We start from the raw sequence: 27,913 nt of genomic DNA on the forward strand, positions 1-27,913 counted from the left end.
GGAGAGGCAGGAGGGAGGCAGCTCTCCAGGACCAGAGGAGCCGGAAAGGAGCAAGGGTGTTTGCCCTGCCCACTCGAACCCAGGAAGGCTGCTGGGCTCCCAGGTGGGGTCCCCCGCCCTATGAGACCAGGGGCGGGAGGCACGCCTGGGCCCCTTTTGCTCCCTGAGCCTGAGCCGCACCCCCTATACCCCCCAGGGCCTTTTCCAGCCCTGTGGGTACCGAGCATAGGCCCCACCCACCACTCAAACCTCACCCCTGCTAAGGCCCCGCCCTTCACAGCCAAGGCCTTTTCCACCATTTTTTTCTCCTCCTCTTTTTTTTTTTTACTATTGGGGTTCCTTTTTACCTTCCAGTTGTTTCATCTATATTTTTATTTTTATTTTTTTTCTAACATATCTGTTAGTTTCCTAGTCTAACTGTATTTTTTACTTTGTTATTGTTCTTTTTTTTTTTTGCCACCCCTCACAGCTTGCAAGATCTTGGTTCACAAGCCGGACGTCAGGCCAAAGCTCCGGCGGTGGGAGCTCTGAGTCTCAACCACTGGACTAACAAAGAACTTCAGACCCCAGGGAATATTCATCAGAGTGAGGTCTCCCAGAGGTCCTCATCTCAGCACCAAGACCCAGCGCTACCCGACAGCCTACAAACTCCAGTGTTGGAAGCCTCAAGCCAAACAACCAGTAAGACAGGAACACAATTCCACTCGTTTAAAAAAAGGAAAAAAAAAAATGAGACAGCAAAAAAGTATGTCACAGATGAAGGAGCAAGGTAAAAACCTACAGCATCAAATAAATGCGGAGGAAATAGGCAATCTACCTGAAAAAGAATTTAGAGTAATGACAGTAAAGATGATCCAGAATCTCGGAAATAGAATGGAGGCACGGATGGAGAAAATACAAGAAATGTTTAAGAAAGATCTAGAAGAACTAAAGAACAAACAGAGATGAAGAACACAATAAATGAAATGAAAAATACACTAGAAGGAATCAATAACAGAATAACTGAGGCAGAAGAACGGATACGTGAGCTGGAAGACAAAGCGGTGGAAATAACTGCTGAGGAGGAGAGTAAAGAAAAAAGAAAGAAAACAATTGAAGACAATCTCAGAGACCTCTGGGACAACACTAAAAGCAACAACATTAGAATTATAGGGGTCCCAGAAGAAGAAGAGAAAAAGAAAGACTCTGAGAAAGTATCTGAAGAGATTATAGTGGAAAACTTCACAAACACGGGAAAGGAAATAGCCACCCAAGTCCAGGAAGCACACAGAGTCCCACGCAGGATAAACCCTAGGAGAAACACACTAAAACACATATTAATAAAACTAACAAAAATTAAATTCAAAGAAAAAATATTAAAAGCAGCAAGGGAAAAACAAAAAATAACATACAAAGGAATCCCCATAAGGTTATCAGCTGATTTTTCAGCAGAAACTCTGCAGGCCAGAAGGGAGTGGCAGGATATACTTAAAGCGATGAAAGGGAAGAACCTACAACCAAGATTACTCTACCAAGCAAGGATTTCATTCAGATTCGATGGAGAAATCAAAAGCTTTTCAGACAAGCAAAAGCTAAGAGAATCCAGCACCACCAAATTAGCTTTACAACAAATGCTAAAGAAACTTCTCTAGGCAGGAAACACAAGAAAAAGACCCACAAAAACAAACCCAAAACAATTAAGAAAATGGTAATAGGAACATACATATCGATAATAACCTTGAATGTAAATGGACTAAATGTCCCAACCAAAAGACATAGACTGGCTGAATGGATACAAAAACAAGACCCATATATATGCTATCTACAAGAGACCCACTTCAGACCTAGGGACACATACAGACTAGAAGTGAAGGGATGGAAAAAGATATTCCATGCAAATGGAAATCAAAAGAAAGCTGGAGTAGCAATACGCATATCAGATAAAATAGACTTTAAGACTGTTACAAGAGATAAGGAAGGGCACTACATAATGATCAAGGGATCAATCCAAGAAGAGGATAATAACAATTATAAATGTTTATGCACCCAACATAGGAGCACCTCAACACATAAGGCAAATTCTAACAACCATGAAAGGAGAAATCAAAAGTAACAAAATAATAGTAGGGGACTTTAACACCCCACTTACACCAATGGACAGATCATCCAAACAGAAAATAAATAAGGAAACACAAGCTTTAAGTGCCATAACAAACCAGATAGATTTAATTGATATTTATAGACCTTTCCACCCAAAAGTGGTAGAATACACTTTCTTCTCAAGTGCACACAGAACATTCTCTAGGATAGATCACACCTTGGGTCACATATCAAGCTTCAGAAAATTTAAGAAAATTGAAATTGTATCAAGTATCTTTTCTGACCACAATGCTATGAGATTGGAAATCAATTACAGGAAAAAAGTTGTAAAAACCACAAATACATGGAGGCTGAACAGTGTGCTACTAAATAACCAACAGATCACTGAAGAAATCAAAGAAGAAATTTAAAAATACATAGAAACAATTGACAACAAAAACACAGTGACCCTACGGGATGCAGCAAAAGCAGTTCTAAGAGGGAAGTTTATAGCAATTCAATCTCACCTCAAGAAACAAGAAATATCTCAAATAAACAATCTAACCCTACACCTAAAGCAACTAGAGAAAGAACAAAGAAAACCCAAAGTCAGTAAAGGAAAGAAATCACAAAGATCAGAGCATAAATAAATAAAATAGAAACAAAGAAAACAGCAAAGATCAATAAAACTAAAAGCTGGTTCTTTAAGAAGATAAACAAAATTGATAAACCCTTAGCCAGACTCATCAAGAAAAAAAGGGAGAGGACGTAAATCAATAAAATTAGAAATGAAAAAGGAGAAGTCACAACTGACACTGCAGAAATGCAAAGGATTATAAGAGGCTACTACAAACAACTATATGCCAATAAAATGGACAACTATGAAGAAATGGACAAATTCTTGGAAAGGTACAATTTTACAAGACTGAACCAGGAAGAATTAGAAAATATAAACAGACCCATCACAAGAAATGAAATTGAAACTGCAATTAAAAATCTTCCAACAAACAAAAGTCCAGGACCAGATGGCTTCACAGGCGAATTCTATCAAACATTCAGAGAAGAGCTAACACCCATTCTTCCCAAACTCTTCCAAAAAATTGCAGAGGAAGGAACACTCTCAAATTCATTCTATGAAGCCACCATCGCTCTGATACCAAAACCAGAAAAAGATATCACAAAAAAAAGAAAATTATAGACCAATATCACTGATGAATATAGATGCAAAAATCCTGAACAAAATACTTGCAAACAAAGCCCAACAACATATTAAAAGGATCATACACCATGATCAAGTGGGATTTATCCCAGGGATGCAAGGATTCCTCAATATATGCAAATCAATCAATGTGATACACCGTATTAACTAAGGAATAAAAACCATATGATCTCAATAGACGCAGGAAGAACTTTTGACAAAATTCAACACCCATTTATGATAAAAACTCTCCACAAAATGGGCATAGAGGGAAACTACCTCAACATAATAAAGGCCATATATGACAAACCCACAGCAAACATCACTGTCAATGGTGAAAAACAAAGCATTTCCACTGAGATCAGGAACAAAACAAGGATGTCCACTCTTGGCACTCTTATTCAACATAGTTTTGGAAGTCCTAGCCATGGCAATTAGAGAAGAAAAAGAAATAAAAGGAATACAAATTGGAAAAGAAGAAGTAAAACTGTCACTGTTTGCAGATGACATGATACTATATACAGAAAATCCTAAAGATGCCACCAGAAAACTACTAGAATTAATCAATGAATTTGGTAAGGTTGCAAGATACAAAATTAACGCACAGAAATCTCTTGCATTCCTACACGCTAACAACGAAAAATCACAAAGAGAAATTAAGGAAACAATCCCATTTACCATCGCAACAAAAAGAATAAAATACCTAGGAATAAACCTACCTAAGGAGGCGAAAGACTTGTACTCAGAAAACTGTAAAACACTGATGAAAGAAATCAAAGATGACATAAACAAATGGAGAAATATACTATGTTCTTGGATTAGAAGAATCAATATTGTGAAAATGACTATACTCCCCAAAGCAATCTACAGATTCAATGCAATCCCTATCAAGCTACCAATGGCATTCTTCACAGAATTAGAACAAAAAATTTTACAATTTATATGGAAACACAGAAGACCCCAAATAGCCACAGCAATCTTGAGAAAGAAAAACAGAGCTGGAGGAATCAGGCGCCCTGACTTCAAACTACACTACAAAGCTACAGTAATCAAGACAGTATGGTACTGGCACAAAACCATAAATATAGATCAGTGGTACAGGATAGAAACACCAGAGATAAACCCATGCACATATGGTCACCTAATTTACAAAAAAGGAGGCAAGAACATACAATGGAGGAAAGACAGCCTCTTCAATAAGTGGTGCTGGGAAAACTGGACCGCTACATGTGAAAGAATGAAATTAGAACACTCCCTAACACCATACACAAAAATAAACTCCAAACAGATTAAAGACTTAAGTGTAAGACTATAAAACTCTTAGAGGAAAACACAGGAAGAATACTCTTTGACATAAACCACAGCAAGATCTTTTTTGACCCACCTCCTAGAGTAATGGAAATAAAAACAGAAATAAACAATGGGACCTAATGAAATTTAAAAGCTTTTGCACAGCAAAGGAAACCATAAACAAGACCAAAAGACAACCCTCAGAATGGGAGAAAATATTTGCAAATGAAACAACAAGTCAAAGGATTAATCTCCAAAACATACAGACAGCTCATGGAGCTCAATGTCAAAAAACCCCAAACAATTCAATTAAAAAATGGGTGGAAGACCTAAATAGACATTTCACCAAAGAAGACATAAAGATGGCCAAGAGGCACAAGAAAAGATGTTCAACATCACTAATTATTAGAGAAATGCAAATCAAAACTACAATGAGGTATCACCTCACACTGGTCAGAATGGCCATTATCAAAAATCTAGAAACAATAAATGCTGGAAAGGGTGTGGTGAAAAAGGAACCCTGCTGCACCGCTGGTGAGAATGTAAACTGATACAACCACTATGGAGAATAGTATAGAGGTTTCTTAAAAAACTAAAAACAGAACTACCATATGATCCAGCAATTCCACTATTGGGCATATACCCTGAGAAAATCATAATTCAAAAAGAGTCATGTACCACAATGTTCATTGCAGCACTGTTTACAATAGCCAGGACATGGAAGCAACCTAAGTGGTCCATCGACAGATGAATGGATAAAGAAGGTGTGGCACATATATACAATGGAATATTACTCGGCCATAAAAAAACGAAATTGAGTTATTTGTAGCGAGGTGGATGGACCTAGAGTCTGTCATACAGAGTGAAGTAAGTCAGAAAGAGAAAACAAGTACCGTATGCTACCACATATATATGGAATCTTAAAAAAAAAAAATGGCATTGATGAACCTAGTGGCAGGACAGGAATAAAGACGCAGACATAGAGAAATGACTTGAGGACACGGGGTGGTGGGGGAGGGAGAAGCTGGGGTGAAGTGAGAGTAGCATCGACATGTATACACTATCGAATGTAAAATATTTAGCTGTGGGAAGCAGCAGCGTAGCACAGGGAGGTCAGCTTTGCGATGACCTAGAGACATGGGATAGGGAGGGTGGGAGGGAGGCTCAAGAGGGAGGGGATATGGGGATATATGTATGCACACGCTGATTCACTTTGTTGTACAACAGAAACTAACACAGTATTGTGATACAATTATACTCCAATAAAGATTTTTAAAAAATCACTCACACACTGTTTTACAGGAACACAGCAGACATTCCTCCTACTCAGGAAAGTTATAATCTTTAGATCTTAAATCATAAGATATAATCATAACATCTTAAATGTGGAATTCCATTCTTTTGCAAAAAGAGAAGAAACAACCATGGTACCTGCCACTCTCTGAAATCCGTGGGGTCCCCGCTTTGCCTGACAGGATGAGATGACTTTGGACTTGTCATCGGTCGAGCAGACACCTGAAGACAGCTTTCCACAGACCCGGAAGTAATAGGTGTATTCGCCAGCGCTCACGACGGTGTCATTTAGGCCAAGAGGCTTCAGGTCATACATGTTGCCATGCCTTGGGTCTCTCACCTCACAGTTGTCCCCTTCAAGAACACGAGAAGGGAAGGGCAATTACACACACTTACACCTTGAGGCAAAAGTTCTGCACTTTTAATCAGCTAAGTACTGTCTTCAAAGAGGCATTAAACATCACTTCCACGTTCTCTCCTTTTGTCTGTATACATAAGACAAACTGCCTGGCAAACAGCTTTCTCGAAAAGCTTAGGTCACAGGATGAAGATCCACTTAAGCAAAACCAAACCCCACATTCATATTCTCAAGCGTGAGATGCTGAGAGTCCATCAGTCTGGGTTGGTGAGGAAAACGTAGCTAGCAAAGTGAGCAATGGAGTGGAGTAAAAAAAATCAAGGATAAGCCAGCTGTCCGCCCACTAATGGACATTTCATGATCACGCACGGGGTTTCCCATCTAAGATGCTGTTAGAACAGCCCCTACTTCACACATTCACCAGCATCAGTGAGCAGGGCCGGGTCTTACCTTCCACGCGGACGACGGGACAGGCTTCCACGGTTCTCCAGACAAACACATACTCACAGTCGTCCAGGAGCTGAAAGGTCGGGGATCCCTACAACAGAAACCAACAGCTCGCTGTGTTCTCATTTATTTAAAAAAATGAGTCAAATGGTAGCTAGAACTAATACCCAGCTTTTAACCTCCACGAGAAAAGTACATGGCACTTATGAAACACATCAGATCTGGGGGGAAACAGCACATTCTAGTCAAACTCCATGGTAAGTTCTACATCAGACAGAAGATCTGGAAACTGGAGGGGCGTGAGAATGAGGCACGGCAGACACGCACCGTGGTGTGGGCGCACTCGAGTGTTATCCTGGTGGAGAAGCGCTGGTTCCCGCACTTGTCGCCGTTGACGTAGACAATGCTCAGGGACCCGTTGGCGGCAACTTGAGGACTGACCTGCACGACGCCCAAGTTCCAGCTGTTGTCTTCCGACACTAGGCAGGACCCCACTGCGCTGCCTGGAAGGGCCAGGAAAGCCGATGAACTTGGGGGTGGGGGGAAAGGCAGGACGAACTTGAGTCCAATGCTCGGAACTCACCGTAGCAGCCGGGAATGTACGGGAGAGGATTGCAGACACTCAAGTAGAAGGTTCTCCTTTTTCCATCAGCCGAGGTGTCAACTGCAGTCCAAGGCTTCCTGGCTTTGCTTAGGCCACTCAGATCATACTCGTTCCCAGCGAGGTCTGAAACACATGAAAACGCTGGAAATCCCTGCCTTCCTGGCGGCTTTGGGCACCGCCTTTCAACCCCAAAGACCAAGGATGCACGAACTTAACATTCATAACAGGGACTCCCCTGGTGGTGCAGTGGTTAAGACTCCGGCGCTCCCAATGCAGGGGGCCCGGGTTCGATCCCTGGTCAGGGAACTAGATCCCACATGCATGCCACAACTAAGGAGCCCGCCTGGCACAACTAGGACCCAGCACAGCCAAATAAATAAATAAATAAATATTTTTTAAAAAATAAAAACATTCGTAACAGAGAAATGACGAGATCCACAGGAAGCCGAGAGGCTTCTCCTACAGAAACATACACCTGCCCTGACCCTCAAAACCTCCATTACAACAGGTGTGGAGGTGAGGCTGGGGGCCACCACAGAGAATGAGGGCTGCTGGAGACCCGGCTCAGCACCCAGGTGCACCTTACGGAGCTTTATCCTCTCGTTCTTTTCTTCTCTTACACTGTAAGAAGCTCTGACCGTGTACTTGATTTTTTTCCCTTCGTTTTCTTCTCCATTCTTAACCAGCTTCTGATCCCAAATTATAGCTCAAAACCATTAATTATGTATCGAGATTCTCTTCAAGAGAAGCTTTACAATTCTAGTATCATTCAAAGAAAATATGGAACACATATATCATGCTGCCTGTGAAGTAAAACATACAGTACACAGAGACACACGTGCGCACACACACGCTTTTGACCGGCCTCTTAATTCCTGGTCCCCCGGCCTCACCCGTGACTTGGCAATCCACTGGAGAAGGTACACAGGCCAATGCAGTTTCAAACTCAAAGAAAGTGTCCCGGATCCCCAGGTCAGAGTCAATGTCTTGATGCAGGAATCTGGGGGTCCCTGGGTAAACGTCGTCATTGCAGGTGAAGCGGATGATGAAAGCATCAGCCCTCCCTGGGAACAAGAAGACCAGACTGTAGGAAACCACAGCGATCACAGTGAGTGCAGCCGTACACGCGTGTGGCACCAGCACAGTTTGCCCGGGAACGAGCCTCCAAGCCACCCTCTAAGACAATCACGGCGAAGCGCCAGGTCTGGTTCAGGGACCCAATCTGAAGTACAAAGTGGCCATGTTCACTGTGATAGCGACCCACGTAAACCGTGAACCTGGTGTCTTGGCATTCTTCTATTCCAGGAAGTGTGCAAATGCTATATCCGTTTATCCATCCGAACATTAGAAAAATGTCACTCTCCTTTATGGGTTTATTCGACAATATTTACTAAGTTCCTACTACACACAGGAGTGAAAGAAACAAGAAAACCCGCCCTACTGGGAGCTGACACACCAGTCCAACGCCCAAGTAGTAAAGCAAATTAAAGGCAACCCCTCACAGACCAGGTGGAAACAAAGGAAAACGCAGCAGGGACGGGGCCTAAGAAACCCCAAGGGTGGTGGGGAAGAGGCATGGCAGTTTCCAACGCAGTGGCCGGGCTCCCTGAGAAGGTGCCATCTGAGCCCACCCCAAAGAAGTGAAGAGGAGAAATGAACTGCCTGGCAGTCTTGAGGGGAGAGCACTGCGGACACAGGGAACAGCAAGGGCGAAGGCTCAGGTGGGGAGGACGGGTGAGAGCGGGCCTCCACAGCTCCAGAAGCAGGAGGTCAGCAGGAGTGAGCGCTAGCACAGGGCCGGGTGACCCCGTCAGAGGAGCAGCCAGCATCCCTCGGCCACTGCACGGGGCTGGCTGCTACTCTGGACGCACGTGGAGCCCTGGGGGGTCTGAGCTGGGAGAGATGTCGCCCAACACTTAAAACATCGCTCCGACTGCCCAGGTGAACACAGGCCACTGGGGTGGGGTGGGGAGGACGCAAAGCAGGACGGGCAACGCGGAGGCTCCCGCAGGGAGGGGACCACGGGTGGGTGGTGAGCGCCGGAGGCTGCACTAGGGGAAGAACCCTAGGGTCAGCAACACGTTAACCCTCACAGGGGACCAGAGATGCCCGGCTAACACGGGAGGAAACTGAGGCAAAAAAGAGGGTAAGGAGCAAGTCCGGGGCAGCACGGCTCTAAGGGCTGGTTATACATGTGCTGCGCCCCTGGGGTTGCCGGCGCCTGGATTCAAACCCAGCACAATAAATGTCAGCGGCTGTCAGCCACACGATTAGGGCCCCCCAAAAAGCTATATATAAATGCCTAATCTGTTTCATTTTTAAACCGCACTCTGGAACTGGAGAGCAGAAGAATGATAAACAAGAATGAAGCACGCTGCTTTCTGGATACTGGAGTGAGTGAGCACCTGACTGTTCTGACCAAGAGTTGAAGAACTTTCCATCTGTAAAGCGAAGGATTACCACTCCCCCGGCTCTACTAAGTTCTCCTCCAACCCACTAAAATTATCTCAGTCTGTGGTCCAAACCCTCCCCGACAAATGATACAGAACAAGATCAATTCCCTTTCTAGGGCAACCCTTCCAGGATCTGAGAGCAGCCCCCAGGCCCCATGTTTTCTAGTTAAGAAGACCCCAGTTCTTAAAACCCCTTCACAGGAATCCTGAACTCATCCCTCCGAGCCCTAGGAGTTCCCTTCCCAGCGTGTTAATGGATCCGTCAGCTTGAGCGTGACGCACAAAAGGAGCCGATGACCGCAGGCTGTCACGGGTGCAGGAGGACAGGGTCATTCCCACTCCCTTCTGGACACTAAGCTCCTCTGACATCGACTCAGACATCCCACCTATTTTCCGCCCCACACATCACACGACTGCCCCCTCCTGAGTCCATCCCGGTGTGGTGCAAAGAGCACAGGTTTAGAAGTCAGAAGGCGTGGGATCCAACTTCAGCCCTGCTGCTCACGGGCTGTGGGTTTGACTGCACCTCTGTGGGCCTCCGATCCTCAACGCAAAACAGAAACGTGTTAGCCCGCAGAGCCAGGAGGAGGATCGAGAGACCTGGCTGCCAGCCCTGGCTCCGCCCAGCGCTGAGCCAGTGGCTCTGTCCAGGGCTCAGGGCCTTCCGGGGCCTTCGTCACCTGTGAAGCAAGAAGGTGGCTAAGCAGAGGGTGTGAGCGCAAATGAGGTGCACGGGGTCGGCGGAGAACCAACCCACTGAGCGCACACAGCACTCCACACGGGACCGGCACACACGGCGAGCACTCACGACGGTAGCTGTGACTTCACCACCACTGTCCTCCCGAGGCCCTCAGACTCGGCCTTGCACCTTATGACACCAAAAATGGCAACTTTCAGTTTACAGTCACAGCTGCAGGAAGGAGTAGAAATGTGAACCCACTGGAGACGCAAAACCGTATTTAAAGGTACAATAAAGACTGAGTAGAGGAATTGGCAGAAAGAGAGAAACTTAGGAAACAACAAAGTTAACTGCTGTTATCTTCACCCACCGCTTCTTTAATACCTGAAAAACACAGCACAAAAGGCCGAGCGAACACACTCCTATCAGAGGAGCCGCTGCAGGTGCTGGTGGAGGACGCCTGGGGGCGGGCGCAGCAGAACCTAGTGGCCAGGCCCCCTCCGGCCGCGGGATGCACTCAGGCCGCTGGGAGAACACACCAGAGGCTGGCCAGGACTCAGAGTCTACAGGCACTCCCGTCACATTCTGAAAGGTTTACAGTCACAGAACCCCCAGGACACCGGTTAGCTGCAAGCACAGGGACGTGAGCTCACCTCTGGGGTGGGAAGGAAGCCCCATGTAGGTCAGAGTTATAAAGCCCTCGGTGGACAGCTGGAGGCTCTTCTCCAGTCCCACCAGCCTTCCTGGCTTCAGATTCTTCAGCTCTTCCGTCTGGGTCTCTGCCTCACAGCCGGATGCTGGCTTTCCATCCAAGGTGCCACAGACGGGCATCGCGCCGCACACGTTAAACTGCAGGCCAGACAGCAAGAACCACACACCAACTCAGGCCACGTGACTCACCGCGAACATAACCCCGAGCAACCCAAACCCTGCCCGGCCAAACAGCGTTGCCTGCTTGTTATCCAAACAACTGCATAATTTGTTCCTTATTAGGCAAATGACCAACTTTCCATGCCTGGGCAATTAAACCCTGAAGCTAGCACATAAAGCAAAAAGCAAAGTCCAAACGGCAATGCCCATAAATTGCCTGTAAGGCTTTATTTATACAGCCCTGTATCTCTAAATGCATGAGACACATTGCATATAACAATGCAGCATGTATAAGAGAGAGACTATAAGTAGCCAGAATTTTACAGTATTTTTGATTATATGAGGAAAAGCATATATGGTTGAAGTCACATTAATTAAAAGTAAATATAATGGGACACCCCTGTATTTCTTAAAGCTGTTGATACCATTCGATTTAAATCCAGTGGTTGATATCATGAAGTAGGATACGCTCTTCGGTACGAGACAGAAAGGAAAGACTTCTCTACAACTGGTATGCGTCCGTGGACGACATATAAAAAGTTAAGAACTACCTGTACAAAGTATTTTTCCTTCAGACCAAAGTTTACTACTTAAGAAATGGCCACTTAAGACTACACCCAGGCAGGTGCTCTGCAGCCACGTGGGCTGCGTGGTCACAGAAGTACGTAGTATGTAGGGGCAGCTGAGCCCAGCAGGGCCAGGTGATGAGGGAACAGTGCCAAGCAGCCAGCTGGTGGGCGGTGGTGGCCTGAGCCCTTCTGGCAGCACAAGGGCTGTGTCCTGACTCCGAGGAGCCTAGACACCCACTAATCAACTCCGCTTCCACTTGCATCGTCCACAGTCCGTCCCTGCTGTCCGCAACTGTGCACCGGCCGCCTCCCGCCCCTGCTACTGCACGGGCACAGCCTTTCTGGCCTGCTTCGAGCATATTGTCTACGGGGTCACCTCTTCCAGTATGTCCCCTACAGAGTTCCTCTTTGCTGGCATGTTCTCCCTGGGTTCGCCGCCTCTGGCATGTGCTCTATGGGACTCTCCTCTTCTGGCATGCTCCCTGTGGGGCTCAACAAAGTTCCTGTCTGCTTCTCACACTCACACAGACAGCCAAATATATGTCACCTATGATAACCTGTTACAAGCCAAACTCCAGAGCAGCAACTTCTGAGAGGGGGTGGGGAGAGGGAGGGCTGCAAGCCACCGTGCTGCTGAGTGACGAACCCCGTCAGGTGCCTTCTGGCTCTGGAACAATCCGCAGGCCCTCCCGCATGCGCCGTGCCTGCAAAGTCCCCTTTGCAAAGTGCTATGACATTCTCACCCCAACTTCCTGCTTTCAAAGGGTATTCTCTTCTTCCACTGTGGATTTTGCTAGAAGAAGTTAAACCTCAATAAAGATTTTTAAAAAGCTTTCTCCCTGTCTAGCAGCGCTTAGTTTATGACAGAACAGCATTAAGTGGAGATTTTCCTCCTCACCGCTCCAGACACCCTGTCAGGGCCGCCCATGAAGGAAGTGCTGTCAGAAGATCCCGGAGCACTGCCATCGGTCATCTCCCTCTTATAGGCGAATATAATTTCCACTTGGCCAGTGGCTCTGAAACCCCAGTGGGCATCAGAGCCACGTGGTGCCTTGTCAGAACAGACTGCTGGGGCTTTGCTGTTGGCGCAGTGGTTAAGAATCTGCCTGCCAATGCAGGGGACACGGGTTCGAGCCCTGGCCCGGGGAGATCCCACATGGCATGGAGCAAATAAGTCCTTGCACCACAACTACTGAGCCTGTGTTCTAGAGCCTGTGCGGCAGAACTACTAAGCCTGCGCTCTAGACCCCGTGCTGTGCAACAAGAGAAGCCACCGCGATGAGAAGCCCGGGCACTGCAACGAAGAGTAACAACTAGAGAAAGCCCGCGCGCAGCAACGAAGACCCAACGCGGCCAGAAATAAATAAGGAAATTATTATTATTTTTTTTTTTTTGCGGTACGCGGGCCGCTCACTGCTGTGGCCTCTCCCGTTGCGGAGCACAGGCTCCGGACGCGCAGGCTCAGCAGCCATGGCTCATGGCCCCAGCCGCTCTGCGGCATGTGGGATCTTCCCGGACCGGGGCACGAACCCGTGTCCCCTGCATCGGCAGGCGGACTCTCAACCACTTCAGGGAAGCCCCCCCTTTTTTTTTAATAAATAAATCTTAAACAAACAAACAATCCAGGCTGCTGGGCCCCACCCACAAGACACTGCACCTCCTGCAAGCTCCCAGGCGATGCCCACGCTGCTGGCCTGGGACCACCACACCAGACGCATGGTCACGGGTTAGGAATAGCCTATTTTCTAAAGAATGACACCCTCACATCTGCACCATAACAGGATGGGGCGACGGTTTCACCTCATTTCCCCTTCAATCTGGATTTTCTCATCTCCTCCTGGGTAAAAGCTGCCATCACAGGGCCCTGGGCAATTCCTGAGGGCACCTGCCTCCCCTGCAACCAGCTGCAGGTGACTTTCACGCATCCTCCCGTCCTTTCAAGGCAAATTGGAAATCATCACACAAGCCTTACCACAAAAGTCTTCCCGATGCCGGAGACCACATATCCTTGGGAACTGTTTAGTGGGTTCAGATCAAACACATACCCACTGTTGGGGTCCCTGATGGCACAGGCCTGCAGGAACAAAAGAGGCAAAGAGGCACATTCAAACCTGGTCCATGAGAACATGGCAAAGACAGAGCAGCTCCAAAGCCTGCCCCGTGTGGACTGCACTGACGCTAAACCCCGCCCGAGAAGCAGCCCTGGGAGAGCTCACGGCCCCTTCCAACACCGCATCTGAAGCACTCCAAGTGGGACACCAGCTCAGAGATGCTGACCTCATCTGAGCTCCTAAGGCTGCTTCATTTACCTGAACAAGACCACTGCTGACCCCCAAAGAAAAGTGCGGAACCGTAAGAGACCCAGAAATAATTACCTGTCTCTTCCCCTCTTCTAGGAGGGATAACGAGCCCCCCCTCTTCCCCCACTGCCTCGTGTCTTTTTTCCACCCCACCCGCCATATGCAGAGAATGGAGCAGTGGCCACAACCTCAGAAAGCACTGCCAGCGGGCCAGGGCGGCATGCCCCGACTCCCACCCTCCCTGGGTCCCACAAGCCCGGGACCCCGCACCGGGAACATTCATCTGGGTGAGCCTGGGCTCTGCTGCCTGATGGAGCCCTGAAAAGGGAGGGAGGGAGGGAAATCCGTCCCATCATAAAGAAAAACACCCCGTGCTGTGAACACAAGGTGCACCCCTGGGAGGGCAGAGAACACATCTCAGAGCAGCTGGCTGCCACGTTCTGCAGGCAGGGGTTCACCCGAGGGCAGGAGCGCGTGCCAAGGCCGAAGAGCGGCACGAGGCCAGCACTGCAGCAGGCGCGGGGCTGAAGCAGGGATGTGGCTGGAAGCGGAGCACTAAAACCTTAAACATCACGTTAAACCACACGGGCTGTGTCCGACAGACGACGGGGCACGTTTTAGGCATGGTCGTGCTATTGAAGCACCCTTCTCTGCGGTGACGGAGAGCCCAGAGCCACTGCCACGCTGAAGGGACAGTGATGTGGAGAGAAAGGAAGGAAACCAGAGGAAAACTGAAGGTCCTGGGTCTCGTCCCGGGACTGGGAGCCGGGGCTGAGGGAGAGGTACGCGGGATGACTTCCAGATGCCTGCTGTCGAGGCGGAGGAAATGCAGACGCTGTAAGGGATTAAGCAGCACAGGGGGAGGGGTGCAGGGCCGGGACGCCCGGGTGGGCATGGCCAGAGGGCCGGGACCGCACCCATACCTGGTCTGTGTCTGTCGTTACTCGGATAGGACAGGCAGCCTCCGTGTTCCACAGGAAGCTGACCACACACTCCCAGCTGAGAGAAAATATGGGATGGGTGCTCTGAAAGGACAAATCCGGGATAAACGTCAATATGAGAAAATGGAACTGGCTCTAACCAAAAGAATACCTGCCTGATAAATAAAAAGAGCTAAAATCTATGGATTACCATGGGACAGTGCTAGGCTAGGTGCTTCACGTGCCTTATCTGATTATAACTTAATGTCCTCAGCGTTCCTACCAAGGACATGTTCTTGTTCTCTCTTACACTCGGATGCTGGGAAATTCACCTGAGGTCACGCCAGGAGTCAATGGTAGAACTGGGATCCAAACCTAGGTCTGAGTCCAGTCCACGCTTTTGAAAACAGTTCTACACCCAGATGCAGGACAAGAGCCAGAGCCAAAGGTCCCCGTGCACAGGATCATAGCCACGCAAGCGCAGACACGGGCGAGACTGACCTATGGGGTGAGGGACCGGCACGGGGCGGGCGAAATGGACCGGGAAGGGGCTCCAGGAGGCTCCCGGGCTCTATCTGCAGCCGTGGGTCTAGTCACACGGGTAGGCTCATCCCGCTGTGAGTCACTGACCATCTGGGCACTTTCCTGGGTGTGTTTTCAATAACAAGTGTGATGAGCATTCCTCAACTGAGCCTCAGGACAACCTCTAGCCGCCCTCTGTGTACAGATGAGCAAATGGAGGCACGGAGGAGGTGAGACGCCCGCCCAGACGCACGGCTGAAGGAGATGCTAGGCTGTCCCGCACGCCTCACCCACCAAGCGCCCTCTGATCTGAAGTCCCCACCCTCTCAGCCGCAGTATCACCAACAGTGAACTGAACACACACCCAGCCCTCTGCCTCACCACGCGGCTGTGCAAAGTCCTGGGACTGCGGAACCCCCCGGGACATGACCCTCACTCAGTGTTTCCTGGGCCCATGAAATGCGCCACCCCCTGCCGCACCGCTGAGGGATACAGTAACAACGTGCATTCGCTCTGGAAACTGAACAACCCTGTCCAAATAGGATGTCACAGGAAAGCTGAAAAAATAAGGGTCCGAGAGAACTTCCTGGAACTGTCCACTATCTCCGTGGCAACGAGACACCACAGAGGGGAAGCGGAGTGGGATGAGGCCCAGGGAGGGGACACCCGGACGTGCCCAGCAGGAGGCAAGGGCCGAGGGCTGAGGGCCGGGCTGGGCAGCCAGCATTCCTTCCTGGGACGGAGAGCAGAAATCGGGAAGCCGACTCCGGCTTATCAGAGTGTGTGTTTACAGCTCAGTTATGCGACACTTTCCTTGCACAACTCAGGCTGTGCTCAGCCAGCTAACATTTTCCTTCCCTTATCAGAGTGACCTTAAGCTCTAATGACATTATCTCTTGGGAAAAACTCGTGTGCTGGCAAAGGACAGAGAAAACTTGGCGTCTGCAGGACGCCTAGTATCTAAGTGACTGAGGCCCCCTGCCTGCGGAGAGGAGTGGACACACGGGGCTGGGTTCTTATCTACGAAGTGAGAGGACGCTGTAGCAGACCCTTAAAAAGTATAACCAGCCCTTGGAAATAATCTGTTTGATAATAAACATGAGCTCTTTATTATTCCCACTCAGTGTTCATCTAAGAGTTTGGCCATTATCCAAAAAAACATGTGACCCAGGTATAAATGTAAAGCTCCAGGTTAAAAAAAAAATCAAATTAAGTTTAGAATAACAAAGTTCTGGAAATGGACACCAGTGATGCGTGCCCAGCACTGTAAATGTACTTAATGCCACTGAACTGTACATCTAAAAATGGCTAAAATGGTAAATCTTACGTTATACATCTTCCACCACATTGTTTTTTAAAAACCAATGGGGACTATTCCCAATGACCCCGGAGCATTTTTATTTGGAGTTTTCTCTTCTGTTCTGCACTGGCTGAGGAACTCGGGCCCAAATGCAATCTCCATCACCTTCTCCATTTCCCAGCCTTGATTTTTCATTCCTGCTTCTCTGACATATTACACACACCTCCCTCCGTGTTCACCCATTGGCCTGAGCTGCACCCAGCCTCAGTCTCCTCATCTATGAAGTCTGCTGTTTGGACTGAACCGTCTCTAAGACCTATTCTGCAGCCGTGATCCTCAGATCACCACCTCACAGGAACTATCAGGCAGGGCGGCGTCTGTACCACTCAGAGACAGAACTCAAGTCTACAGAAGACCATACAGTGTACGTCACAAACCAGCAGTAAGAGATCAGGCTTAAAGTTGAGAAAGGACAGCCACGAAAGCACCATTACCGTGCTCCTGGCCTCCTTGAGTTTGTATCACATGCTGACCTGAAACAGAATTAAGATCAACCTTTGTCCCTGTGAAGAGACACAGAGGAACCCAAAGCAACCAAGGTCACAGGTGACGAGCGGCGCCTTCCTTACCAGGCTGCCCCTGGAACAGACGAGGTGGATCCTGGTGGTGTAGGTGGTCCGTCTCCCATCGCTGGTGGTACAGGCTGAGCCATTCACATACTCCAGGAGGAGGCTGCCGCTGTCCTCCACCGTGGGGCCCGTCTTCGCCACCCCCAAGTTGCTGATGGAGACGGTTTCAGAAAATGAACCCTGCAAACAAGCATGTCCGTTATGTTTCCCTCTGAAGAGAAAACAACTGATTTCCTCATTACTAACACAGTGGATTCTCATTATTCACAGTACTTGTGTTCTAGAAACTCGCCACAAATGCTGAATTAGTGAATACAGAACCACCGTTCGTACACAGAGGGGAAACACAGTCAGCCCTCCATGTCCACAGGTTCCACCTCTGCAGGTACAACCAACTTCAGATCGAAAACATTCAGGGGAAAGAAATTCCAGAAAAAACAAAACTTAAATTTGCCACCAGCATCTATTAACATAGCATTTACACTGTGTTAAGTATTATAAGTAACCTAGAGGGAACTTAAGAGTGAGGATGCGTGTAGGTGATGTGCAAACACTGCGACACTGTATATAAAGGTCTTGAGCATCCTTAGATGTTGGTATCTGCCGAGATCCTGGAACCAGTCCTCTCCCCACACACCAAAAGGGACGACTGGAGGTACCTAAATGTACACTTATGTCACACAGACTGTGATCTTGCATCCTCAAGATCCTGGTAGATTCTACTTTCTTTATTTTACAAAAGAGAAAACGAGGTTCAGACACGCTAAGTGACTTATCCAAGGCCACCCCACTAACGGGCATCAGAGGAAGGACTCAAACCCCGCCCACCGGGCCAGGAGCCAGGAGCTTCTGGCACCGCACCGCCCGCCCCTTGTGTCTCCACCCTCTGGCCATCTGGGTAGGAGAGCTGAGACGAGAACGCAGAGCCTCGTCAGGCCACTCTGCGCACGTCCACAGAAGACCGTGAAAGCACCCGGTACTGATTTGGAGTTCCAAATCAACATGAGCAAGTAGACAACTTCGCAGATACAGAATCTGTGAATAATGAGGACTGACTGTCCTTTGAGGCCGTTGCTCCGACAAAGAGCACGCGCGCGTACGTACACGTGCACACACCGCGGGGCGCTCACCCTGAACCACCAGAGAGCGCTCGCCAGCTTCCTTTAAAACACCTCCAAGCTGCCGTGCAACAGAAGCCAGGAAAGTACATTCCCGACATGCTATTTTTAAAGAAGCACACATACCTCTTTATTTTAAGACGCACCGTGTACACGGAGCCCAGGGAAACATACCAGAGCTCCGGCAGTAACTGCATTCCATCGGATGACAAAGCGCAGTCTGCACCCTGGCGAGAGCTAACGCTTGGATCTAGTTCATCCACAGCAACTCTACCGAGCAGGTGGCCCCCTAATGAGTCCAGAAGTAAGAGCTTTTGGAAGCAAAAACTATTCTTTACAGATGTCTGCTGCTCACCCAGAGACACTTCCTCTGCTGAGTACTGTGAGCACAGGTCCCCGACACCCAGGCTTTTTAAAATTTTAAATCTGAACAATGACTCAAATACGACATCTGTGAGGGGAAGGAGAATTCACCCCGAGGCCCCTCTCCCACTCAGAGGGCTTCTCGTCAGCAGCCAGGCCTGCTTAGACCTGATAGTCCCGAAACAGCCCCCTCCACCACCAAGTCCTGGGCTCAGGAGGGGACGGCAGACTCACTTGGTCGTTTTGGTACTTCATCTGGCAAGCGGACGCGTACCGATCGCAGCCCGGCACTGGGTTCAGAGGTCGACACACATTTATGTAGTACTTCCTCCACGTGCTGTGTGCCCCGGCATTGTCCAGGGCGTACCAGTTTCCTCCACGACCACCCTCGGATTTTGCTAGACTGAAATTTCAAAGGGAAATGCATGCTTTTCAAGCTGACAGATTTCGGTCCTACGATTCATTTCTAAGCAGTTAGAGAAATACTGAAGGAAACATGCCCCGCCCACCAAACTACCAAAGCCGGCACACCTCTGTTCTCGACCTCACTAAATGCAGCCCCCGGCACACCTGGAACTGGCCCCGCACCTCTGCACCGACAGGCATTGCTTTAAATGATGCGGTGAAGACTGAGGCTTTGCTGGGCGAAGACTGGTTAATCTCGCACAGGCTACAGGACCATTTCGCAGAACTCGTTCTGCTTAAAGCTCCCCACCTCGGTCCTGTACCGAGAACTAACGTGATTCCCTATCATCGGCTGAGCTGCGTGCTCACCAGCAGGGTCTAATCGACCTCAGTCAGCCCTATCTGGACTGGGGCCAAGCCAAGGGCTGGCTGACACGCCTCACCTCGAGAGATCGTACTGCTCCATCGTGGAGGGGTCAGTCACCACACACTCCAGGGGCTCCTCCGGGCAGGCGTAACTGCTGTACCACCGGAAGTTGTAGGTAGAGTTATCTTCTTCCTAATCTCAGGACGAGGGCAGACGTGGGAGGGGTGGCAGAGAAGAGTGATTGTTACACAAAGCCGGCATTTCTAAACAGACGGGGCACAAAGCCAGCCTTTCTAAAAAGACGGGGCATTGTTTTCTAAATAAAAACCACAGGAAAGTTCACTTACTTTGCCCATCCCCTCTCATTTTATTAAAAGGAAGATTGCCCAGCAATAAATTAAGATGCAAAGCTATCCTCTGTTAAACGGGAATATGGGATGGTTTTGATGCTTTTGTGTGTTTTGTACCCAAAACCAACAGTGTCATGGGCTGTGACTGAGGTGTACAGCCCACTGAAGCAACAGCTCAGAAAATGAATACTGCCCATGTCCTCTGGCAAATCATAGGAGATGATGATTTGCCCAGGAAACCAGACTAATAATAGCTCTCCTTCTAAATAAAAGGTCCCAGGACAGGCTCCTGTGTAAGTCCTGGGGAGCCAGATAACTTCACGGTTTATCCCCAGGGACCATCCCAGCTCCTACGTCACCTACAACAGAATCTCGTCTCGCTCCAGAAAAGTCACAAGCCCTGTCCTGACCACTTTTTTCTCTTCCCCTGCCTTTACAAGACTGACGTTCTCTCCCTCCTTGCCCCCGTCGCTCTGCAGACACACACACGGGCACACACATAGCACAACCCGTACCTGATATTCAGGGAAACCCACTCCAGCATCTCGATCACAGAGAAAGGTGAGCAGCGTGGATCTTGGCGTGTGCCTTTCATTATTATAGGGCGTGCCATCTTTGTAGTTCAGCTGGATCATCCCGTCATAATATGAAAGCTTAGCATTACTGCGTCCCAAGTTCCAAGGCTTCCCACCACTAAAACAAATAAACAAATGTCTCTCGGGAAAGATACCAAGACCAGAAGCTCTGTGATGCTGCGATGCTGAAGGAAGCGCCGGGGACAGTGTAGGGGGTGGCAGCGCCGGGACCGTGGTTAGGATCTCAGCGCAGCGGTGGGGCGAGGGCAATCCCACCCCACACCAGACCCAAATCCACGCTCAGCGCGGCTGGTTTAAGGCACAGCTCCCTGGACTAACACAACACTGAAAGGAGAAGCGTGTACATAAGTCCATCTAACAACTGAGAAGTGCCGACTACACAGAAGTGAGGCGCTGCACGATTCCACTTCCTGTCCTGCTCCTTCTCTGGGAAATGAAAACCCCCAGCAGCATCCTCTGGTTTTCAGTCCAGGTCTTCCCAGAGTTTACACACTCGTCATAAAGCAAAGATGTCAGCAGACAACACACCTACTCCAGAATAAAATACCTGTGAGCACGAGATACCTAACGGAAGACCGGGAACTGGGAACAGTCACTTGCCTTTTTGACACCTGACAGGCTCCCGAGTCCGGCTGGCAGGAGCCCACGGACACCGCACCACACACGTTGATGTAAAACTCGTACTTCTCCGTCTCAACTTTGTAGGCACCATTCTTCTTTGTGAGAGGCGACAAGTCAAAAGAAAACCCTAAAAAAGAATCAAGACCATCCCAGGTCAGTGAGACCACAGCGAAGAAGAGCCCCCTCAGCTCCTGGCCTCCAGGAGAAGCTCGCGGCCAGGCCTGCCCAACGGCTGGGACGGGAGCTACCAGGACCGCCATCACCAACACTTTCCCCTTGGAGACGGGTCCCCCATCACCACGCCCCTCCTGCTGCATTCACCGAAGACCCACGTCAGAGTCCAGAACTCTGGGCGAATAAACAACCAGTGTGTTCAAAGTGGGACGACCACAATACAACGGCCGTGAAAAGTCAACGGTGCTGGGTTTCCTGGCCAGAAATTCATGTGAAAAGCCTTTTCAAACATGATTTACTTCCTGTGCTCCTCAGGTTTTGCGATCAGCAAACCTACCTCGACTTTGAATATGACAGGTTTTTCGTTACCTCAGATAAGCCTGAAACACCAGATTTTCAGAGTTTTGGTCAAACAGTATTAATATAATTCGAACACAGATTATCTCTGAAACACTCATAGAAAATGTTAAGAACAAAACAAAAACAAGCTAAGCAGGTGCAGGCTCGCCTGCCCCACGAGGCGCTCGGACACACACCTGCCTGGGAGTCGAAGACGGTGCAGTTGTCCCCCTCGGTCCTGGACAGCACGCAGGCCGCCGCCGTGTACCACTCAAACTCGTAGAAGCAACCGTCCACCCCAGAAGTTCTCAGCACCGGGGCACTTTCTAAATCACCTGCCAATGGGGAAGAAAGACCCATCACTGATCCGGTCTCAAAAAGCTTCCCTTGTTCTAAATACACTCCTACAAATGCCGATCTGACGCCCCTAGAGTGGTCAAACCTTCGGAGACAGAAAGGACAAGGCTGGGGGCCAGGGCTGGGGGGCAGTCTGTGTTTAATGGGGACGGAGCTTCAGTTTGGGAGGACGAGAACGTTCTGGAGATGGATGGTGGTGTAAACGTATTTAAGGTACAATGTAAATGTAAGGTGCTTAATTGCCACTGAACTGTGCACTCAAAAATGATTAAAATGGTGAATTGCATGTTACATCTATTTTATCGCAATTCCTTTAAAACGATAAATCTTATATTATGTATATTTTACCATTTTAAAAAATTAAAAAAACAAAACAAAACAAAAAACTGTCCTGGGCCTTGAACTTATCCCACGGCTGGGAATTTATCCAAAGGAAATTTCCCAACAAGAGGTAGAGAGGATATGTCACAGCACAATCACCAACACTGGAAACATGCTATTAACCCAACAATAGGGAAAATGCTTAAAAATAGTAAAACCAAGCCATTAGCAACAAGGAAGCCCCTAAAAATTATAAACACAACAGTGAAACATAAAAGAGTCTTCACAAAATACTATGTTTTGAGGAACATAAAAATGTGTGGATCTGTATAGACCTTGACCCTGAAAAACAAGGTGCATTGTGTGTATCGACGCTGAGATCACGGACAGTGTTTCCAAGCACTTGTGATGCTCCCCCCTCGGAGGAAGTGGAGCGGCCTCCACATCAGCCTGCACCAGGCCTCAGGAAGAGGAAGCCGTGCCAGGAGCATAACTCATCTGGAAAACTGCAGCACGACCCCCCCGGACACCATATGGTTTCTCCGTCGCTGCGCTGGGGCTGGGGAGGGGGGTCGAGTCCGACGGACCAACACTAATGCTTCTGGAGCCTCCGCGCTCGGCCCGAGCCCACGCTACCTCGTCACCCAGGCAGGGGCCGGCAGCAGACCGAAAACTAAAGAATGCGGCTGCCGCGGGGGAAGCCCACGAAGGCGCCGCGCGTTTGTAACGTGTACCTGGCTTGCACACGAGTGTTATATTGGTGTGTATTTTCGTGCCGCCACACTCATCACCATCTGAGTAAGAGAGCTGAATGTGTCCTTTCTCTCTTGTGGGAGAAGAAAGAAATTTGCCCAGATTTTTACTTCCGTCCTTATCTGGAAAAGAGAAAAGAAAAGGGAAAAAAAACGGGAGACGTGATTAAAAATGATAATGACACAGACGAAGAGGGACCAGAAATGAGCCGAGACCCCGCAGGTGTTCGGAGGGTCAGTGGGTTTCTCTCGAGTGACAAGTTTGGCAGGGCAGTCAGTGGCAGCCACACTGAGGACCCCAAGGGCACCTTCAGGCTTAGGAGGAAAGCCCGAGAGTGAATAAACAACATCCTCTGAGGGCACAAGAGGCAGAAAGGCAAGAACGCATGTCACACCACCCGGAAAACAACACTGTTCCCCCATTTGCGGGGCCCTCAGCTCTCCTGAGACACGAGGCCTGTCGAAACCGAGGGGGCAGCATTTATTTGTCCCATGACCAAAGCAGAAACTAATTAAACCTGTTCAGCCAGCCAAAAACGTGACCACTTATTTCTTGGTTCAGTGAACTTTTACTGAAGGTCTGTCTCGAGTCCTTCTTAAATAAAGGCAGGGACATGGCTGGACCTGCTTTTAAAAGACACACCACCCAGTCTGAATCCTGGGAGAATTCCTAAAATCCAACCTGGGTTCACAATCCCTCAGCTAATGCTTGTAACAGATTCCAATTACTGTCACCGCCTGTCGTTTTCCAGGGGAGTCTTAAGTGACAAACAACTAATATGCTATAAACACTTACATCCAACTGAGAAGTCGCAACCAACACAGTTACAGCCAAAGGAACCCAAGGGGTCCAGTGCTCTCACACGAGGCTACGAGACACCACGGGCCTGAAGCCGTAACGCTTGAACAATTCCAGGCAGAAAAGGTTGTTAAAAATCAAAATCAGTTCTACACGAGCACTGGCAATGCTCCTCCACGGTGACGGAGCGGAAAGGTAACCAGTTCCCCCCACCCGCTGCCTCCCGTTTCCAGTGAGGCCACATCAGAAGGCTTCGGCCAACTTCAAGACACCCGAGCGCACCAGTTCCCTACATTTGAGTCATTAAACTCTTTTCTTCACCATCCTTTATACGCTGAACCCACAGAAAGGAGGCTGAGATAAACCACAGGAAGAACTTCTAATTCACTCCAACCTGGGTGCAGCCGGGCTCCGCGTTACCTACAGGCACAGGGCATCACTCACCCACAGCGCACACGGCCGCGTCCTCGGGGCAGCCCCTCGCCCGGCCCTTCTGCAGGACCCTGTGGCAGATGTTAATGAAGAAATGCTTCTTTTCTGGTTCCCTCTGGCTGCCATCCACGGCTTCCCAATTCTGTTCCAGTTCTGTAACCAAAAAAAAAAAAAGAGTCTTCCAGCCAAAGGCAGTGATTATTTCTCTGTGAGTCACACCATAAATGGTGATTAAGCGGAAGGTAAAGGCCTGAAGCTCACCAGGCCTGTGGTTGCTAGACATCAGGCACTCACGTTTCTAGACCCAGCAGGCTGAGGGCACACAAACTCAGTGAAAATCTCAAGCCTGTCTTGAATGTGACAGAAAGGAGCCAGCCCCGAACGGCTCCTCCGAAGAGGAGGCTTAAGTGGGGGTGGGGGGCTGCCAGAGGATTAAACAGCAAAACTCTCCCAAGCCCCGAAGTCTGAAATCAGAGACTGAAAAGCCAAGCCAGACGCCGGGCCGGACTTGAGATGCCGCTGGTGACCCATCTGCCTCCAGACCACAGATAAGGCAGACCTGGCCCAGGGCTTAGTGCTCAGTGCCCCCGGAAGATAGACAAGATGCGTGTGGTCCCTTAACTCAAAGCGTTCCTGACTCAGTCGTGCACGAACAGAAGAAAACCCGTGGAAGGCAGAAGGAACACAGGCTGAGAGCAGACAGCAAGTCAAAGGCGGACCATCCCCAAACAGCCCCCAAAGGCATCACTGGAACCGCGTGGGAAGGGGGACACACAGATAGTGAGGATGCGTCTTGTGCGGACTGGACACTGGGGTTTCAAAGGAAAATCCCGCATCGCTGGTAACACAGCGACTACACACCGGTGTCAATAACCGGGAAGGACTCACGGCCGACCACGCAGTGAACAAGGACAAACACTGTCCTGAAAGCTGTGGCTGGGTTGGGGAGGGCTGAAGAGCGTTCAGGCAGGAGGACTTCTTTAAACTATCAGGGAAGGATGTGAGCTCTCACCTCACAGCTTCCTTAGATCTCTGGGTGCAAACGCTACACAAATAACCTGGGTCCCAGAGAACCGGAGAGGTGGCCCAAGTCGGCTGAGTACGAACGCATCTCTGCATCCTCGCAGATCCTAGGATCTGAAAGCACCACTCAGTTTACTGTAAGAAAATTGGGGGGCGGGGGTGTAACTTGCTCAAGTAAACACAGCTGGATGCGGCAGAACCGGGCCTCAAACCCGGGTCTGAGCGGAGGTGAGAGCTCTTCCCGCTCGGCAGACAGAAATCCAGCCTCTTGGCCAGGGCACAGACTGTAACCACGGCACCTGCCCCAGGGCTCAAAGGTGCTGAACCAGGAAAGCACCGAGACGGTTATTCCCCGGGCAATTCGCTGCCCGACAGCATCTATAGTGGGGCTCGTGTTCAAAGGAGAGCGTTCCAGCACCCCACGAAGGAGGAATTCTCCTTCTAATGTGATGCTTTCCCAAGCAGCTGGGACTCTGAACACGTGAGTAATCGTTCCAATAGTAGCTGGTGACTATGTGACTTCAGGCCATTCTCCGTCTTGTGTATTATTCCACTTTACAGAGGCAACTTGCTTCTATCTAGGCCCAATTCCAGGGCTGCTAAAAGGGTGAAACTAGAAATCCCCACCTAGATCTGGTTATCCCTGTTGGGTGGCCCCACGCTTTTTGTTCAGTCTTCTGTGCCCCCTGCTAAATTCCAAGGCCCGGGGGGGGGGGTAGGGGTCGTGCTCGCCGGGTTTTGCTGCCGTATCCCCGACACCTCATCCAGCCCCCGCCAGCAACAAACACTCCGCAAGCCTTGGTTCACAGGACAAATAAATTAACCTCCACGGGTCTTCACCGTGAACCAGCCCCTGTGACAGGTCCCACATCCCACCTCCTTTCAGCCTCACAAAAGAATCGAAGGCTGGTCAGGGAATGCAAATCCTGATTTAGAGACAGGAAAGAGGCAGTGAGACGGGGCGGGGGGCGGGGGGGACGACATACACCTGTCAGCCCAGGTGTGCAACCCTCTGGGCCTCACAGTCTCTGTGTTAAGTGGGAACACTGCCTGCTGGAAGGCTGTTCGAAGAGCTTAAACTTGTTAACTGAGCTGTGACCGACACATGACACGCAGCGGTTGTAGGTGTACAGTATGATTTGATGTATGGATATACTGCGCAAAGACTACCTCAGCAAGTGCAGTTAACGACCATTACCACACAGAGGCGCCAATCTTCGTGGGGATTTTGACAACTTTTAAGATCTACCCTCTTAGCAACAAAAGTTTAAAAAAAAATTTTTTTTTCCTAATCACAAAGCACAAGGCCTGGCACACAGAAGGCACTTGGCCGTTTTTACTGAACTACGATAAGATGAGCCCAAGGTATTCCAAGTAGAAAACAGTAACGCCGACCTCAAATTCAGATATCTCGCCTCCTGATTCAGTGTCCTTTCTGATCATTCACACTGCTCCGTGAGAAGCGGGGAAAGGCCACCATACAGTTAGTTGACAAGGAAAACAGGAACAGCATCTCCAAACGTACTTGTGGGAAAGAGGCGAGAGAACGTGCTCGAGCGGGCGGTGGGCCTACCTGAGTGCCGGGCCAGGGCCGACAGGTCGAAGCGCTGCTTCCCGTCGGAGACGCCGCAGAGCAGAGCCTCCTTCTCGTCCACGCAGGCATACTTCGTGTCCCACGTGAAGAAGTAGGAGCAGTCCACCTCCCCGGTGAACACGGGGGCCCCTCTCCCGTTGTTACCTGTGCCGCATCAAAAGGAAGAAAGCACCCATGATGTGACCAAAACCCAGGAACGCCCCAGGAGCAGAGACAGCAAACAGGACACCCATAGCAGCTGTGCAGGCAAACAAGTTCCGGGCTCAAACCCAGAGATCAGAGTGGCTTTACTGCGTTTCACACAACCTAAACCCTGCAGGGCAGGCCTGTGTCCCTTTCATCTCGGTGGGATGGTCTCAAGAGGACAGAAGCCTGTTTGCAGCGGGGTGGGAGCCCCAGGCAGCGCCTGGCTGCTCAAGGGCTGCGGTCGGTCTCCGAGAGGCTCATAAACACCAAGCCAGAACAGGGAGTCACCCAAAGCGGGGCAGAGATCAGGGCTCCAGTTCCAGAGGAGTGCCACTGGCTTAATGATGTGAGTGTGAGCAGGACAAGTTCCCCAGGACTCGCCCCTAAAATGAGCACGGAAGAGGGATACGGTCTGCAGCCGCTCCCAGCTGAAGGGCGCTGAGGTTTAGTAACCTCGCCCCGAGAGGGGCCAGCATCCCGGATCCCGGGGACTCTGGCACGCGTGGGTCTCTAACACCCCACTCCAATCAGCTTGAGGGAGCCCCACGGGGTTCTCAACCGTGAGCCCTCCCGGCTCAGCTCCGCTCTGCAAGCCAGGCCTTCATGTGCCGCTTCCGCGTCCACGT

At 49.5% G+C, this 27,913-nt stretch overlaps 1 protein-coding gene across 1 annotated transcript in view; it reads right to left on the minus strand.

Annotated features, from left to right (window-relative positions):
- The window catches only part of IGF2R (insulin like growth factor 2 receptor), a 110,186-nt gene that overhangs the window by 32,465 nt on the left and 49,808 nt on the right, over nt 1-27,913 (minus strand). Inside the window, exons 11-27 of the mRNA XM_060115321.1 lie at nt 27,081-27,245; nt 24,497-24,637; nt 23,236-23,376; nt 22,021-22,158; nt 21,290-21,437; nt 20,609-20,786; nt 19,820-19,935; nt 19,206-19,374; nt 17,491-17,670; nt 15,043-15,144; nt 13,792-13,893; nt 11,034-11,229; nt 8,142-8,312; nt 7,228-7,371; nt 6,972-7,147; nt 6,648-6,735; nt 5,978-6,193 (exon numbers count right to left, since the gene is read on the minus strand). Coding sequence (XP_059971304.1) covers nt 5,978-6,193; nt 6,648-6,735; nt 6,972-7,147; nt 7,228-7,371; nt 8,142-8,312; nt 11,034-11,229; nt 13,792-13,893; nt 15,043-15,144; nt 17,491-17,670; nt 19,206-19,374; nt 19,820-19,935; nt 20,609-20,786; nt 21,290-21,437; nt 22,021-22,158; nt 23,236-23,376; nt 24,497-24,637; nt 27,081-27,245 — 2,571 coding nt within the window. The remainder of the gene's footprint in view (nt 1-5,977; nt 6,194-6,647; nt 6,736-6,971; nt 7,148-7,227; nt 7,372-8,141; nt 8,313-11,033; nt 11,230-13,791; nt 13,894-15,042; nt 15,145-17,490; nt 17,671-19,205; nt 19,375-19,819; nt 19,936-20,608; nt 20,787-21,289; nt 21,438-22,020; nt 22,159-23,235; nt 23,377-24,496; nt 24,638-27,080; nt 27,246-27,913) is intronic.

Source organism: Mesoplodon densirostris, chromosome 12, assembly GCF_025265405.1.
Source record: "Mesoplodon densirostris isolate mMesDen1 chromosome 12, mMesDen1 primary haplotype, whole genome shotgun sequence".
Taxonomy (NCBI): Eukaryota; Metazoa; Chordata; class Mammalia; order Artiodactyla; family Ziphiidae; genus Mesoplodon; species Mesoplodon densirostris.